At 37.0% G+C, this 16,173-nt stretch overlaps 1 protein-coding gene across 8 annotated transcripts in view; it reads left to right on the plus strand.

Annotated features, from left to right (window-relative positions):
* Positions 1–16,173, plus strand: part of SULF2 (sulfatase 2) — a 904,152-nt gene that overhangs the window by 729,725 nt on the left and 158,254 nt on the right. For all 8 annotated transcript variants that reach the window (XM_053690481.1, XM_053690402.1, XM_053690933.1 and 5 more), the window contains one exon: positions 13,781–14,020. In XM_053690481.1, the coding sequence (XP_053546456.1) occupies positions 13,781–14,020 (240 nt within the window). The remainder of the gene's footprint in view (positions 1–13,780; positions 14,021–16,173) is intronic.

Below are 16,173 nucleotides of genomic sequence, written 5' to 3' on the forward strand. Positions count from 1 at the left end.
TAAGGCCTCTTTTGGGAGAAAGGTTCTTTAAGCGGGTTGCCTTCTGTTTAGGTCCTCCTGCCTTGTTCTACCTCCCTGTTCATTCTGTGTCCTCTAGCTTGGGTATTGGTTCCCACTAGTAATTGGAATGATGTTGTGGATTCTCCATGTCATAGGAAAGAAAACAAAATGTATGCTTACCTGATAAATTTCTTTCTTTCTGGGCATGGAAAGTCCACGACCCCACCCTCTTTTTAAATTATAATTCAGCAGTTTTATTGAGTAAACTTCAGGCACCTCTAGTCCATTGTGTTTCTTCTTTTTTCCATTTTCCTTTGGCTGAATGACTGGAGATTATGGGTAGGGAAGTTACACTTAACAGCTTTGCTGGGGTGCTGTTTGCCTCCTCCTGCTGGCCAGGAGCTGAATATCCCACTAGTAATTGGAATGATATTGTGGACTCTCCATACCCGGAAAGAAAGAAATTTATCAGGTAAGCATACATTTTGTTTTTGTCAGAAGGGATTTTTTTTCTGGTATGTCTTTGGAGAATTGTTTTTTTGTAAATATGGAGTGTTTGTATTCTGATTTTCAAAAGTTAATTTAAAAGGAAGAAAAAAGAGATATTTACCTCGGCAAAGAAAGATCTGTGAAGTATTACAGCATTTCCTTTCCCTGATAGAATCCTCAATAAGACTATGTCATTTAAGAAGAAATACTGACAGGACACTTGAGTCTGAGGATGGATATCTTTAGGACCAGGGTAGTCCTTTGAAGAGAAATGGTTATAGGCAGATGACGTCAAAGGAGAAAGAACACTGATAAAAAGCTTTTCCAGGACCCTATGAGATACTTCCTCTGGAATTTGTGCTCTTGTCTATCATGATACTAAATATTAAAGAAAAGCACATGTTTGTGACAATCATTCCTGATTTGCTAGGAAAGATTTGGAACCCACTGCTTCCCATGGTTCAATTGTTACAATAAGAAAAAATAAACTGATTTAAAAGTAGGATCCCTTAATCAGCTAGACCCTGAATTTGAGTGCACATATCCAATACTTGCCTATTTAGTACAAGCCATGTATGTATTTTGATTCTTATTCAAAAAGAAAGGCCGGTAATTATTATTATTATTATTATCAGGTATTTGTAGAGCACCAACAGATTCCGCAGCGCTGTAAACATAGTCGGTGTACAGGATAGCTTTTGTAGGGGTCAAGTGGGTAGAGGGCCCTGCCGAGAGTTTCACTGTTGTAGTCGGCTCGTATGAAGCGATCTGTAAACAGCTGGGCCCATAGGCTTACAATCTAAGGGGTTCAAGGGGAAAGCAATGGCGTTAGGAAAGATTAGTGTTGGTTTTAATTCATGCATATGCCCTTGTATTGTACTCCAATAAAAAACTTGTGTGTTTAGTTGAAAACCACACTAAGCTCTTTTCTCTGTAATAGAGCCACAATAAACTTTTTCACCTGCCATTTATTCAGGTTTTTAGGGAACAAAACATTTGATGTATCAAAAACATAAGCTGTATCGCTTACTTGTATGCTTCAGTTATATGTGATTTATACCTGGGTGCTCTGATGAAGAACCAGTGCCATATAATACATGTAGATATTTTTTCTGTGTGAGCTGTTTACCCTAATAGAGCTTTAACATTCCCAAAGCAGATGGAGAACATTTGTATTGTGATTAAACGACTACTAAACACAAATTGTAAATTATATGATTTTGAACCTTCATATCTGAGAATAATTTTACAACAAAAAAACTGCAGTTTTATTTTATCAAAGTAGTTTATTATTTTATGGTTATTCTTTTTACTGATTTCCCTGTCCCCCCAGAGCAAAATAAACCTTGCTAACCAATCACAAACTAATATTCAGATATAACACAAACTCTGTTTGCACATGTGCAGTTAAGAAAGACTGGGGAAGCCTGCCCTTATCTCTTCCCTTAAGGTGGTTTAGCATTGATTTAACTTAGTTACTATCTCAAAAAATGATTCTCATATCATAATTGTTGCTGCAACAGTGATAAACCACCTTTTACAAACATTACTGCTAAGAATCTTAGGGGGGAGGGTGAAGTAAACAAAAGCTTGTTTAAATTACCTAATTGCCTAAAAGTATTAACTCAAAGCTCCCTGGGAGAAAATGAAACAAGCACAAATTTAGGTATATTTTACAGCAAAAGGCAGCAAAATAAATGAGTGTATATATCAATAATGTTTCCCTTTCAATAATGAAACATTTTATACATTGTTCAAATGTCAAGTTTAATGGTCCTTTAAGTGAGGATCTGTTTAGCCAGCACAAATCCATGTGGGTTTTCTGTAGCAATTCCAAACCTTACAACTGCCTGAGTTGTGAAAAACTACAAGCCCTTATTGTTTTCTGCAACAATCTGATTCAATAAGTTTAGGGAAAGTGTTTTATAGGTGACAATAAACTTAGGCTATCTCTTCTCTTCTTATTTTGAATTGTGCATTTTACACAGTTTTCACTTATAGTTGCCTCTACACATAATTTTAAATAGGGCTAAATGAGTTAATACCTCTCATGAGATGTGCATTTTAGCAAGAAGCATGTAGCCATTTAAAATATCACAACTAACTTCTAACAAGTATATGAAAATCATACACAGAAATTATTTTTATACAGTGAACTAATCTTCACCTCCATGAGCTATATTTGTATATTACCAACAGGAAGAGGTCTGGTGTTCTGCTTTCCTGCACATCTCTTCATTTTTTGGTGTAATACTAGACACAGCCAAGTACGCTAAAAAGCTTGTTTCCTAGCGAAGAACACTGCAAAAACAAGAAGCGAAAATCAGCAGCCACAACCACAGAGACATTTTGAAGTATGTCCACTTTACACAAAGGGCGGATTTTTTTTTATAAATAACTTTGCATCAGAAAAAGTATTGGGCAATAAATACAGGGTAATCGGATTATGAAAACATCTTAAAGGGACATAATACTCAAGCTAAATCACTTGTAAGTGATGCAGTATAACTGTAAAAAGCTGACAGGAAAATATCACCTGAGCATCTCTATGTAAAAAAAGGAAGATATTTTACGTCACAACTTCCTCAGCTCACCAGAGTAAATGCTGTGTAAAAAGTTATACTTCAGCTGCTGTCCAGCTGCAGGTAGAAAATTAAATAAATAAAGAAATGAACAGCAGCCAATCAGTATCAACAGTGCTGAGGTCATGAAGTCTTTTACTGTGATCTCATGAGATTTCACTTAACTCTCATAATTCATAGTAAACTTCCTAAAACTGAATAGGGAAATAACATGAGTGTGCATGAGTCGCACTCCCTTGCCTTTCCCGGGACAGGCATACTGATTTGCTCCTTAAAGTCCTTTGCAATGGAGTTTGAATACTTAGGACATTGTGAGGTAAAATATCTTTCTTTATTACATAGAGATGTTCAGGTGATATTTTCTAGTCAGCTTTTTACAACTATGCTGCATCACTTTCAAGTGTTTCAACATTTGGGTATCATGGCCATTTAAGTATGAAAAAATATGCAGTTAAAAAATAAGTTGCAAGGTTTTAGAGTAGATTGTAATTGCTCAAAACATAGATGGTTGGTATGTTTTGCAGCCTCTGCATTCATAATCAGAACATGTTAAATCTAGTATCCGGAAGAGTTAAATATATTGGGCCAGATTACAAGTGGAACGCAAATGTTTGCTCACGAGCGATAAAGGGTTTATCACAGAAGTTTGCGCACGTCCCGCTTATCACTCATATTACCAGTTGAAAGTAAACACAATCGCTTGAGCATAATCGTGATTTAGACTAGAATGATTACCACAACCGCAGAGCACTGGTTAACTGTTTTGCGAAACAAAAAAGTTGTACAAAACACATAAAAACTACATTACAAAGAATAGTTACACTCAAAACCCTATCTCATTAAAATTATTCACAAAAAAATTACACGCAAAAGTTATAAGAGCTCAAAAATATGACATCTCAGAGAGAAAATAAAAAAGGCAAAGGGCTTTAACATTGAGATACATACATATACATATCTAAAGATGGATATGTGTATATATACAGTATATATGTGTGTATGTATGTGTGTGTGTATATATATATATATATATATATATATATATATATATATATATATACAGTATATATATATATATATATAGACATGTTAACACATCAATACATTTGTACACACATATAGACCTACAGTATATAGAAGTGCATTAGAGCACTTTGCAGTTAAGTAGATGAAAACATGTAAAAGCATATTCATGCAATATTCATATTTAATAATGTTTTATATTGTGTATTATTCTAGTAAGAATAGCTAAAGACATAGATTTAATATCAATCTTAATGACATCAAGTATAGCATCACAAATTAAATGATTAGCATGTTGAAGTTAAAGTACAATGCTAGACAATTCAGGATCTGATAACTGCTGTGCTAAGCTGTCCAACCAAAAAGTTGAAGCAGCCGCATCATCAGCCATATAAATAGCAGGTCTAAGAATATAGCCAGTATGTAAATATGCTCTTCTAAGATAAGATTCAATTGTCCTATCTAAAGGATCATTAATGGAAGTACTATCTTCCATAGGAATAGTAGTACGTTTGGCAAAAGTGGAAATAGCCCCATCAACCTTAGGGACTTTTTCCAAAACTCTAATTTGGCCACTAGCTTTTTAAACCTAGAAGAAGGGTTAAAAGAAGCACCAAGCTTAGACCATTCTTTAGTAATCATATTAGAGATAGAATCTGGAATAGGAAAAACTTCAGGAGTAACCTCAGAAGTTTTAAAAACAGAATTTCAAACGTTTGCTAGTTTTGATATCAAGAGGACTAGACTCCTCAATACCCAAAGTAAACAACATACTTTCTTTAATAAAGAACGAATATATTCAATCTTAAAAAGAAAAGTTGATTTTTCAATTTCAGTCTCTGAAGCAGGATCCTCTGCGCCAGAGAAATCCTCATCAGTAGAAGATACTTCAGTATGCTGTCGATCAATACAAATTTCATCAGATTTATGAGAAGTTTGAAAAGACCTTTAAGTTTATTTGAAGGCGGCATAGCAGTCCTAGCCTTCTCTATGGCTGCAGCAATTTAATTTTTCACATCTGCAGAAATATCATGTACATTAGACTGTGAAGGAGTAACAGTATATGAATTTGTACTTTTAGAAACATTATCAGCATGTAATAATTTACTATAACAAGTGCCACATATTTGAGCTGAAGAAGTAAGATCAGCTGATTTACAACAAACACAATTAGCTTTGGTAGAATTGTGTTCAGGCAGCTTAGTTCCTATAGTAACATCAGAGGCAGGATCAGTTTGAGCCATCTTGCAAAATGTAACAAAAAGAAAAAATAACATTTAAACAAAATATCGAATTTCCTCAAATTAGTAGTTTCAGGAATGGGAAAAAAATGCTTATGATAAAATTCTTATACAAAAGTTAAAGCAAAAGCAAACATCATAGCCCTCTATAAACAAATGAGAGCAGTGACCAAAAGAGGGAGAGACTTAATATAACAAATTTTCGCGCCAAAAATGACGTAAACAAAGATGCTGCAAATGTAGGAAAAAAACTTTTTAGGCCAAAGCTAATAAATGAAATAACGCAACTCACATCATAACAGGCGCGATTTTGTGCCAAAAAAAAATAGCATCAATAAAGACGCCATAAATTATGCAACTTGCGCCATGACAGACGCGACTTTGCGCCAAAAATTTTTGCACCAAAAATGACGCAATAAAAAGTAGCATTTCGCATCATCGCAAGCCTAATCGTCCACGAAAATTATGAAAAAACAGACTCCAAGCTACAACTAACTAGAACCCCAGGTAAGAAAAAAATACCTAAAATCTCCCATAAACATAATTTCCCTGCTGAAACTGTTAGACTGCAAAGGGAAATACACAGACCTGACTCATGACAAATATATGCAATATACAATAAAAACTTTAAAATATAAAGTGCCAACCATAGCTGAGAGTGTCTTAAAAAATGAAATATACTTACCAGAAGACACCCATCCACATATAGCAGACAGCCAAACCAGTACTGAAACATATCAGCAGAGGTAATGGTAGAGGAGTATACAGGGAGTGCAGAATTATTAGGCAAGTTGTATTTTTGAGGATTAATTTTATTATTTAACAACAACCATGTTCTCAATGAACCCAAAAAACTCATTAATATCAAAGATGAATAGTTTTGGAAGTAGTTTTTAGTTTGTTTTTAGTTATAGCTATTTTAGGGGGATATCTGTGTGTGCAGGTGACTATTACTGTGCATAATTATTAGGCAACTTAACAAAAAACAAATATATACCCATTTCAATTATTTATTTTTACCAGTGAAACCAATATAACATCTCAACATTCACAAATATACATTTCTGACATTCAAAAACAAAACAAAAACAAATCAGTGACCAATATAGCCACCTTTCTTTGCAAGGACACTCAAAAGCCTGCCATCCATGGATTCTGTCAGTGTTTTGATCTGTTCACCATCAACATTGCGTGCAGCAGCAACCACAGCCTCCCAGACACTGTTCAGAGAGGTGTACTGTTTTCCCTCCTTGTAAATCTCACATTTGATGATGGACCACAGGTTCTCAATGGGGTTCAGATCAGGTGAACAAGGAGGCCATGTCATTAGATTTTCTTCTTTTATACCCTTTCTTGCCAGCCACGCTGTGGAGTACTTGGACGCGTGTAATGGAGCATTGTCCTGCATGAAAATCATGTTTTTCTTGAAGAATGCAGACTTCTTCCTGTACCACTGCTTGAAGAAGGTGTCTTCCAGAAACTGGCAGTAGGACTGGGAGTTGAGCTTGACTCCATCCTCAACCCGAAAAGGCCCCACAAGCTCATCTTTGATGATACCAGCCCAAACCAGTACTCCACCTCCACCTTGCTGGCATCTGAGTCGGACTGGAGCTCTCTGCCCTTTACCAATCCAGCCATGGGCCCATCCATCTGGCCCATCAAGACTCTCATTTCATCAGTCCATAAAACCTTAGAAAAATCAGTCTTGAGATATTTCTTGGCCCAGTCTTGACGTTTCAGCTTGTGTGTTTTGTTCAGTGGTGGTCGTTTTCAGCCTTTCTTACCTTGGCCATGTCTCTGAGTATTGCACACCTTGTGCTTTTGGGCACTCCAGTGATGTTGCAGCTCTGAAATATGGCCAAACTGGTGGCAAGTGGCATCTTGGCAGCTGCACGCTTGACTTTTCTCAGTTCATGGGCAGTTATTTTGCGCCTTGGTTTTTCCACACGCTTCTTGCGACCCTGTTGACTATTTTGAATGAAACGCTTGATTTTTCGATGATCACGCTTCAGAAGCTTTGCAATTTTAAGAGTGCTGCATCCCTCTGCAAGATATCTCACTATTTTTGACTTTTCTGAGCCTGTCAAGTCCTTCTTTTGACCCATTTTGCCAAAGGAAAGGAAGTTGCCTAATAATTATGCACACCTGATATAGGGTGTTGATGTCATTAGACCACACCCCTTCTCATTACAGAGATGCACATCACCTAATATGCTTAATTGGTAGTAGGCTTTCGAGCCTATACAGCTTGGAGTAAGACAACATGCATAAAGAGGATGATGTGGTCAAAATACTCATTTGCCTAATAATTCTGCACACAGTGTAATGTCCATCTGTAAAGGGAGGCAGCAGATGAATTCCCGCAACCGAATTTACAGAGAGCCCTAGAATAGATTTCCCATAGGCGCAAACATGGTATCATCAGGCAGTACTCCCTTTACATCCCTCAGACAAACACTGTACTTAGAGAGGAACTGGGCTTCAAATGCATAGAAGCGTCTTTCACAGAAGAAAATCAAGAACCTCTTGCTTCACCACTTCTACAAGTAGGCAAAGTTTGTAAAACTGAGGTATGAGTGAGGTGCAAGGTGTATTTATAGGCATTTTGAGGTTTGGGAAACTTTGCCCCCTCCTGGTAGGAATGTATATCCCATACGTCACTAGCTCATGGACTCTGGCCACTTACATGAAATAAATATATATTAATAAGAGGCTCAAGTATGATGGTTGACAGTTATATAACATTACTGTGCAGCAGCTGTAGTTATCAATAGCAGGTCACATGGGACTAGCCCTTAAAGGGACATTATACACTCATTTTTTCTTTGCATAAATGTTTTGTAGATAATCTATTTATATAGCCCATAAAGTTGTTTTTTTTTTTAATTAATGTATAGTTTTGCTTATTTTTAAATAACATTGCTCTGATTTTCAGACTCCTAACCAAGCCCCAAAGTTTTATGTGAATACGCTCGACTACCTACTCCAGCTTGCTCCTGTTTGTGTAAAGGGTCTTTTCATATGCAAAAGAAGGGGGAGGGGGGGAGTGTCTTATTTGCCACTTGCAGTGGGCTTTCCAGCTGCCTTTTCAACAGAGGTAAAGTGACAGCTTCTAAGTAAGTTTTTAAACAGTTTTATACTGGATTTTTATATCAGTATCTGTGCATATTATTCTTTATAGTAGTGTCTATTACATGCAGTTATATGAAAATGAGTGTATACTGTCCCTTTAAAGAGACATGAACATAATATATAAACGTTCATGTTTCAGATAGAGCATTTCATTTTAACATGTTTTTAAATTTACTTTTGCTTTCAGATTAACTTTGGTTTCTTGGTGTCCATTGCATAAAAAAGCATATGTACATATCCTCAATATCAGCAGTTCACTACTGAGAGCTAGCTGGTGATTGGTGGCTGCAAACATTTGTTTGTTGACACTGGTTCACCAGATGTGTTCAGCTAGCTCCCAGTAGTCCATTACTGCTATCGGGCTGGGTTTAACTATGTGTTTAATCGCTTTGCAGGGGTGAAACAGTTACATGGAAGCAATAGGGTATTACCCTTTATTAGAGCATTTACTTTTTGCACTTTTATGTTCCTTTAAAAAGTCATAAAACGCAAAATTTTCTTTTCTTTAAAATGTTTTTTGTGTTTAATTTTCTACATACTTTCATTATTTACTTTGTTCTGTTTCCTGTCATTTAAAAGGACATGAAACCCAAACATTTTCTCTTATGGAAGTGACGCAGCATAACTGTAAAAAGCTTGAAAAGAACATCTATAAAAGGAAGTTATTTTACCTCAAAATTTCTTCAGCTCACAATAATAAATGCTCTGTAAACAGTTATCTTTCAACTACTGTCACCTTCATGTAGAAATAAAGCAGCCAATGAGCTTCATCAGTGCTGATGTCACACTTTGCTTTACTGTGATCTCATTGGATTTCACTGAAATATCACAAGATTTCATAGTAAAGCTCCTTTAGGGACATCTTAGAATGGAAACACATTTGCAATATACATGTATTGGCAAAAATGCTTCTAGTAAACATGATAACTAGTTCAGTGCTAGCATTTTCCTTTGCGCATGCACATGAAGCATATCTAGATATTCTCACAGCACCAGCATTTTATATACTGCAGCTGGTCAGAGAGCCAGTGTGTCTTGTCTCATGTCAGCAATTAACAAATGGAGTCATTACTAGATGGTACTACAAGCACCTTGAGCAAGTGCTGTATTTAAAATGCTGGTGCACAGAGCAACAGATAAAGGTTTCACTAGAAAGCATTCTATTTAAAAGTGAAATGCACTCATGTGCATTTCAAATTTGGCTGGAATATCCCTTTAAACTGGGAAAGGAAATAAAGTTTTCTGCACATGCCAGATGCACGCTCCCCTTCAAGTCTTTGGGCAAACATCCTGATTGGGTGCTTAATTCCCTTTACAATGTTATGTGACTACTGAGGACATTTTGAGGAACTTTTTTTACAGGTGATGTTCAGGGGATATTTTTTTAGTCCGTTTTTTACAGCTACATTGAATCACTTTCAACAGCTCCAACATTTGGGTATTATCTAAACAATTTTATGATTTACTTCTATTACCAAATTTACTTTTCCTATGGTATCTTATGTTGAAAAGCATACATAGGTAGGCTCAGGAGCAGTAATGCACTACTGGGAGCTAGCTGCAGATTGGTGGCTGCACATATATGCCTCTTGATTTTGGCTCACCTAATGTGTTCAGCCAGTAGTGGATTGTTGCTCCTTCAATAAAGGATACCAAGAGAATGAAACACATTATATAACATAAGCAAATTTGAAAGTTGTTTAAAATTACATGCTCTGTCTGATTCATAAAAGTTTGATTTTACTGTCCCTTTAATAATGAAAATTGTAGATTTTCTCCTTCCCGCAAGAAGTGGAAGTGCATACACCAGAATTCAAGACCAATACTGCTACATTCTACACAGTTTTTTTTTTGTAATCTGTATAGTAGCTTATTTATATCTGAGTAACTGGCCTCAGTTTAGGAGAGAAGAAGCTTTTAAAAGGGAAGCACGTCCTCAGCTCCTGAAGGAGCTAGATGAATATGGTGCATTGTCTAACTTCCACCTAAACTTATCAAAATCTGAACTCCTTAACATAAATGCCCCTGTAGATCATATTCGCCTCCTAGAGACCGAATACAAGGTCCCTACAGCTGCCACCAAGCTGAAATATCTCGGTATATTCCTATCTGCAGACCCCTCAGATATTTTCAGAAATAACTATCTACCCCTGAGAAGAGAAATTATTAACGATCTATCATCCTGGAAAAATAAATCGCTGTCCTGGCTGGGGAAAATTGGCCTCATTAAGATGAACATATTGCCTCGAATTCTCTATGTAATACAGACCGTCCCTATTCACTTACCGACTGACTTCCTACCCCAACTACAGAGGACTATTGAACAATTCATCTGGGCTGGGACTAGACCGAGAATCCCTAGAAAGACACTATATCTACCACGGGACAGGGGAGGCCTGGGCTTCCCAGACCTGACTTTGTATAGAAAAGCCATAATATTACAGAGACTAGTGGAGTGGTCGCAAAACACTACTCAAAAGCAGTGGGTCAGGCTAGATGGACAGATTCTCCAGCTAAATAATGTTAGCATCCTGGCTTGGATTTCGGCATCAAAACGCCCCAAAATAATTCAAAAATACCACCTTACGCTAGAAACCCTTCTTACATGGGACAGGCTTTTAGCTACAAGTACTCACATCTCCTCCATCTGCTCACCAATGATCCCCATACTAGAAAACCCTGACACTCCATACTACAATCTGAGCAGGCGTGAATATTCCCCTTACAGTCTAAGAGATGGTGTCTTACATTTTGCACTAGCAGAGGGCAGGCTTAAATCTCAACAACAAATGCAAGAACAAGTAGGTTACATTTTCTCCTCCTGGCTTAGATACCATCAACTCTCACACTTCCTCACATCACATAAACAAAAAAACAATTTCGTCAGGGAACTGACTCCCTTTGAGTCTTTGTGCACGTCTATCAGCCCCCCTAGGAAGCTGATCTCGAAGATTTACAAACTCCTCCTCATCCCTCCAGATACACAGTTACCTTCTTACACGAGGGCCTGGAACAAAGAATTTAATTACACAATAGAGGAGGAAGATTGGTTTAAGTCTTTCGAACTGGTCAGACGCTCATCTGCGTCAGCCAGAGTACAAGAAATTCAGCTTAAACTCCACACTCGGTGGTACTATACGCCGGTCAGGTTACACCAGCTTTTTCCCACGGCTAACGCGGCTTGTTGGAGGGGCTGCGGAGCACAGGGCACACTCTCTCATATATGGTGGGACTGCCCTAAATTAACCAACTTCTGGTCGAAAGTGATAGAGGAGATCTCCACTAAATTGGAAACAAATATCGCACTTTCTCTAGAAACCCTGCTGTTTCTGAACCTACCTAAGATTGTGACAAGTCACGGTCGGGCTCTTCTCCTGCTAATGCTGACTGGAGCCAAGAGACTCATCCCTAAACTATGGAAATCTGTGGAGGTGCCATCCCTGGAGGACTGGCGCTCCTCTGTAGATGAACTTCTGCTCTTGGAAAAATTACACTATTTTAAAAGCAAACAACTGCCTAAGTTTGAAATGATGATGGCTGTCTGGAACTCTGCCCCTGCGTGAGGATGACGGTGGATACCCCGTCTTTCCTGTCAAAAGCCAAATCCCCCTAAAAAAGTAGAGCTAACCTATTAAGGGTTCTTCCCTACCCATTACCAGGTTTGTTTGTTTGTTGTTTTTTTGTTTTGTTTTTTTTTTGTTTTGTTTTTTTTTTTTTGTTTTTTTCCTCCTCTCCCTCCTTCCTTCTGTGCCTTCTCTTCTTATCCTACTTCTCCTTCCTCAATTCCCGCTCTTTTAATACCTACGGTGCACTGCCAAATTAAGCGTGTGCGCTAACTTAATTTATGGCAAAAAATGTTAATTTATGTTAAAAAAAAAAAAAAAAAATGCAAGCCTTCTGTCACATATCACACTCGTTGTTGAGGGTGCGTGTGCCACGCGTCTTCATGCCATTTCAATTATGTACAACCATACATTTTTATTTTGTGACTCTGTATCTTTATATGTTTCATTTAATAAAGCTTGTTTTAAAAAAAAAAAAAAAAAAAAGGGAAGCACGTTTGGGTAATAAAACACCAGTTTCAATGGATTTAAGAAATCGATATTTTTATTCTTTGTGTCTTTTTTTCTTTCACTTATTATATAATACATGCTTAAAGGGACGGTAAAGGCAAAATTAAACTTAAATAGATTGGGTAGAGATTAGAATGGTATTTTAAACAACTTTCCATTTTACTTCTATTATCAACTGTGCTTGGTTTTTGGGCCCCGCAAATGCTAAGGTTGGCCCTGTTGGTATCCTTTGTTAAACAGCAATCCTAGATGAGCTCAGAAACTTGCATGTGTCTTTAGCCATCTGGGTTCAGTGTTTGCAACAACCTTTCTAGCAATGCTATACATAGTTACAAACATCGCTGCTGTAGACTGCTATAAACACGTGTGCTCCTAAGCTCCTATCAGCCTACTTATGTTTATTTACAAGAGAACATAAATCATGGCTATAGATGAACAATTATCTGGGATTTACATTTGAAACATTCACTTTCAACAAAATACATTTTTTATTTGCTACATACTAATCATGCATAGTAAAAAAAAACTCTGGACATCACATGAATAGTGCTCATGAACAGCACAATACATGTTCCTCCCAGCACACCCTGCAGCATGTGTAACTCATAAGTGTCCAGGAAAACATGGCCGAGGTGGCAACCCTAGCTTCACCAGAGGTCATAAGCAGTGTTCAATCTAAGACCACATTTTATAAGTGGCCTAGCAGTGAAACAGTTAATTAGGGAACCACACCCTGCAGTTAGCAAACACTACACAATACTGACTACAAGGTATGGTTCCCTTATTAACTGTTTCACTGCTGGGCCGTTTACAAAATGTGACCTTTGAGAGAACACTGGCCATAAGATATGCCAACATAACAAAGCAGGTTTTGTCAATAAGAGGACAGTGACTACCACTGTCTATTCCAGTATTCCTAATAAAGCAAGTTTGCTTTGAAAATCAATTACAGCAAACAAAATGTTAGTATATTCAGAATGTTTACAATATGGTTGGTGTGTTAACTTATTTTAAGACTATAGAAAAGTCTTATTATAAGAAGGCATTTATGTCACTTTAAGAGACCTTTAAAAGGCAATTATATGCTTAAGTGATTTTTGCAGTCAAAAAAATTAATATTTAGAAAAATAAAAACCCCACTTTGTTGCAGTTACGTTTAGAAAAGGTCTACTTAAACAAATGTCTATTTATGATGGTTTATGGATTTAAACATTTCACTGGTCTTGTTTGTTAAATCTAGGCTCTATGCAAGTGATGAATAAGACAAGGCGTATTATGGAGCAAGGAGGTACCCACTTCATCAATGCATTTGTGACCACGCCAATGTGCTGCCCATCACGTTCCTCTATCCTCACTGGGAAGTACGTTCACAACCACAACACCTATACCAACAATGAGAACTGCTCATCTCCATCTTGGCAAGCGCAACACGAGGCACACACATTTTCTGTCTATCTGAATAATACTGGATACAGGACAGGTAAGAAATAAAGTATAATTTAATTTATTAAGCTCAAAACTGATTGAAGATAGTAGCTTTACCTATACATTTTATTTGATGATGTTTCTATATGAAAATGTTACATTTTTGTCACAGTGAAAACTTTGTAATTTTGACAAGTTCAAAACGTATTAAAGGCCACTGTCCTGTCCTTTGTACAAATGTTTGTTTATAAAATGTTACCAGTTAAGGAGCATTAAATACAGTATAATTGCATAACTAACAATTGCATAATAAAAGACAATGCAATAGCACCTACTCTGAATTTTGAATAGGCAGTAGATTTTTTTTCTGACAAATTTCAAGATTTACTACAATTTGCCATCACGCTATATCAAGTGACAGCCATCAGCCAATCACAGACAAGTATACGTATACACTGTGAACTCTTGCACATGCTCAGTAGTAGCTGGTGCCTCAGAAAGTGTGCATATATAAAATGACTGTGCACAATTTGATAATGGAAGTAAGTTGTGAAGTCTATTTAAACTGCATGCTCCATCTGAAGTTTCAGTAGATAATAGTCCTGTTTGCAAACATCACTGAAAGTTACTTATATCTACAGATACAAGAAGTGAGATACAGTTTATTTATTTTATATGACTCATAATTTAGCATTGATCTTTCTGTCACAAGTTTTATTTAAACTAAGGCTTTATTTAAAGACATACAGTAAAACTATAAATGAATGTTTTCTATACACCAACTTTGGCTGTTTCATTTCTAACTCGGATTTAAATTCTGATCCATGCACCATTTGGAAGAAATAACCACCTTACTAGGCACAGACATGTGCATGTGATGTGTACTTTTGCCTAAAGTTACCTTAAAGGGACACTGAACACAATTTTTTTTCTTTCATGATTCATATAGAGCAAGCAATTTTAAGCAACTTTCTACTTTACTCCTATTAAAATTTTTCGTCATTCTCTTACTATCTTTATTTGAAAAAGAAGGCATCTAAGCTAAGGAGCCAGCCAATTTTGGGTTCAGACTCTGGACAGCACTTGTTTATTGGTGGGGGAATTTATCCACCAATCAGCAAGAACAACCCAGGTTGTTTACCAAAAATGGGCCGGCATCTAAACTTGCATTTTTGATGTAAGAGAATAAAGAAAATGTGATAATGGGGTAAATTAGAAAGTTGCTTAAAATTGCATGCTCTATCTGAATCATGAAAGAAAAAAATGGGTATAGTGTCCCTTTAATAAAATATCCAAAGCTACTTTTGACCTGTCACTTTATTTATCTTGTTAGGGATGTCCAGAAACTTCCATAAAATGGATGTAATCATGATCTTGCAGACTGAACATAGCTGTAATGCCAAAACAGAGTTGCAAAATGTTAAGATGTTACATAGTGCAAGTACCTGAATATATCTTTAGCAGATTTGTACTAGGCTATTCCTAAGGTAGAATGAGCAAGGTGGAGAATGTGACCAATTCAAAATGTATTTCTATGAAGTGTTTTTAACCCATTCTTGTCACTCCCCTCAGTGGCTCCAATTCATTTAGCTCTTTTACATTTTCTTGATTGGCTTGTAGGTTATAGTAGTAAATAGAGTCTCTCAGAGTTGTCCAGCAGCCTTTTATAAAACAAAGGGGCACTCTTGGTCATATGCTAATGTCATTTTACTGCTCTAAACATCTTTTTATACAAGAGCAATTAGATGTAAAAAACTTGTAACAGTTTTTTTTATATCTTGTTGTTTGTCCAAATTAACATGCTACATTCCCTTTCTGACAACCTGCTGAATAAAAAGAGTTAGTGGCTAGGTACAGCGTGTGCTAGGTACAATGTGTGCTAGGTATAGTAAGCGCTAGGTACAGTGTGTGCTAGGTACGGTGAGTGCTAGGTACAGTGTGTGCTAGGTACAGTGTGTGCTAGGTATAGTGTGTGCTAGGTACAGCGTGTGCTAGGTATAGTGTGTGCTAGGTACAGCGTGTGCTAGGTATAGTGTGTGCTAGGTATAGTAAGCGCTAGGTACAGTGTGTGCTAGGTATAGTGTGTGCTAGGTATGGTGAGTGCTAGGTACAGTGTGTGCTAGGTATAGTGTGTGCTAGGTACAGTGTGTGCTAGGTACAGTGTGTGCTAGGTATAGTGTGTGCTAGGTACAGTGTGTGCTAGGTACA

This window comes from Bombina bombina, chromosome 1, assembly GCF_027579735.1.
Source record: "Bombina bombina isolate aBomBom1 chromosome 1, aBomBom1.pri, whole genome shotgun sequence".
NCBI classification, from domain to species: domain Eukaryota; kingdom Metazoa; phylum Chordata; class Amphibia; order Anura; family Bombinatoridae; genus Bombina; species Bombina bombina.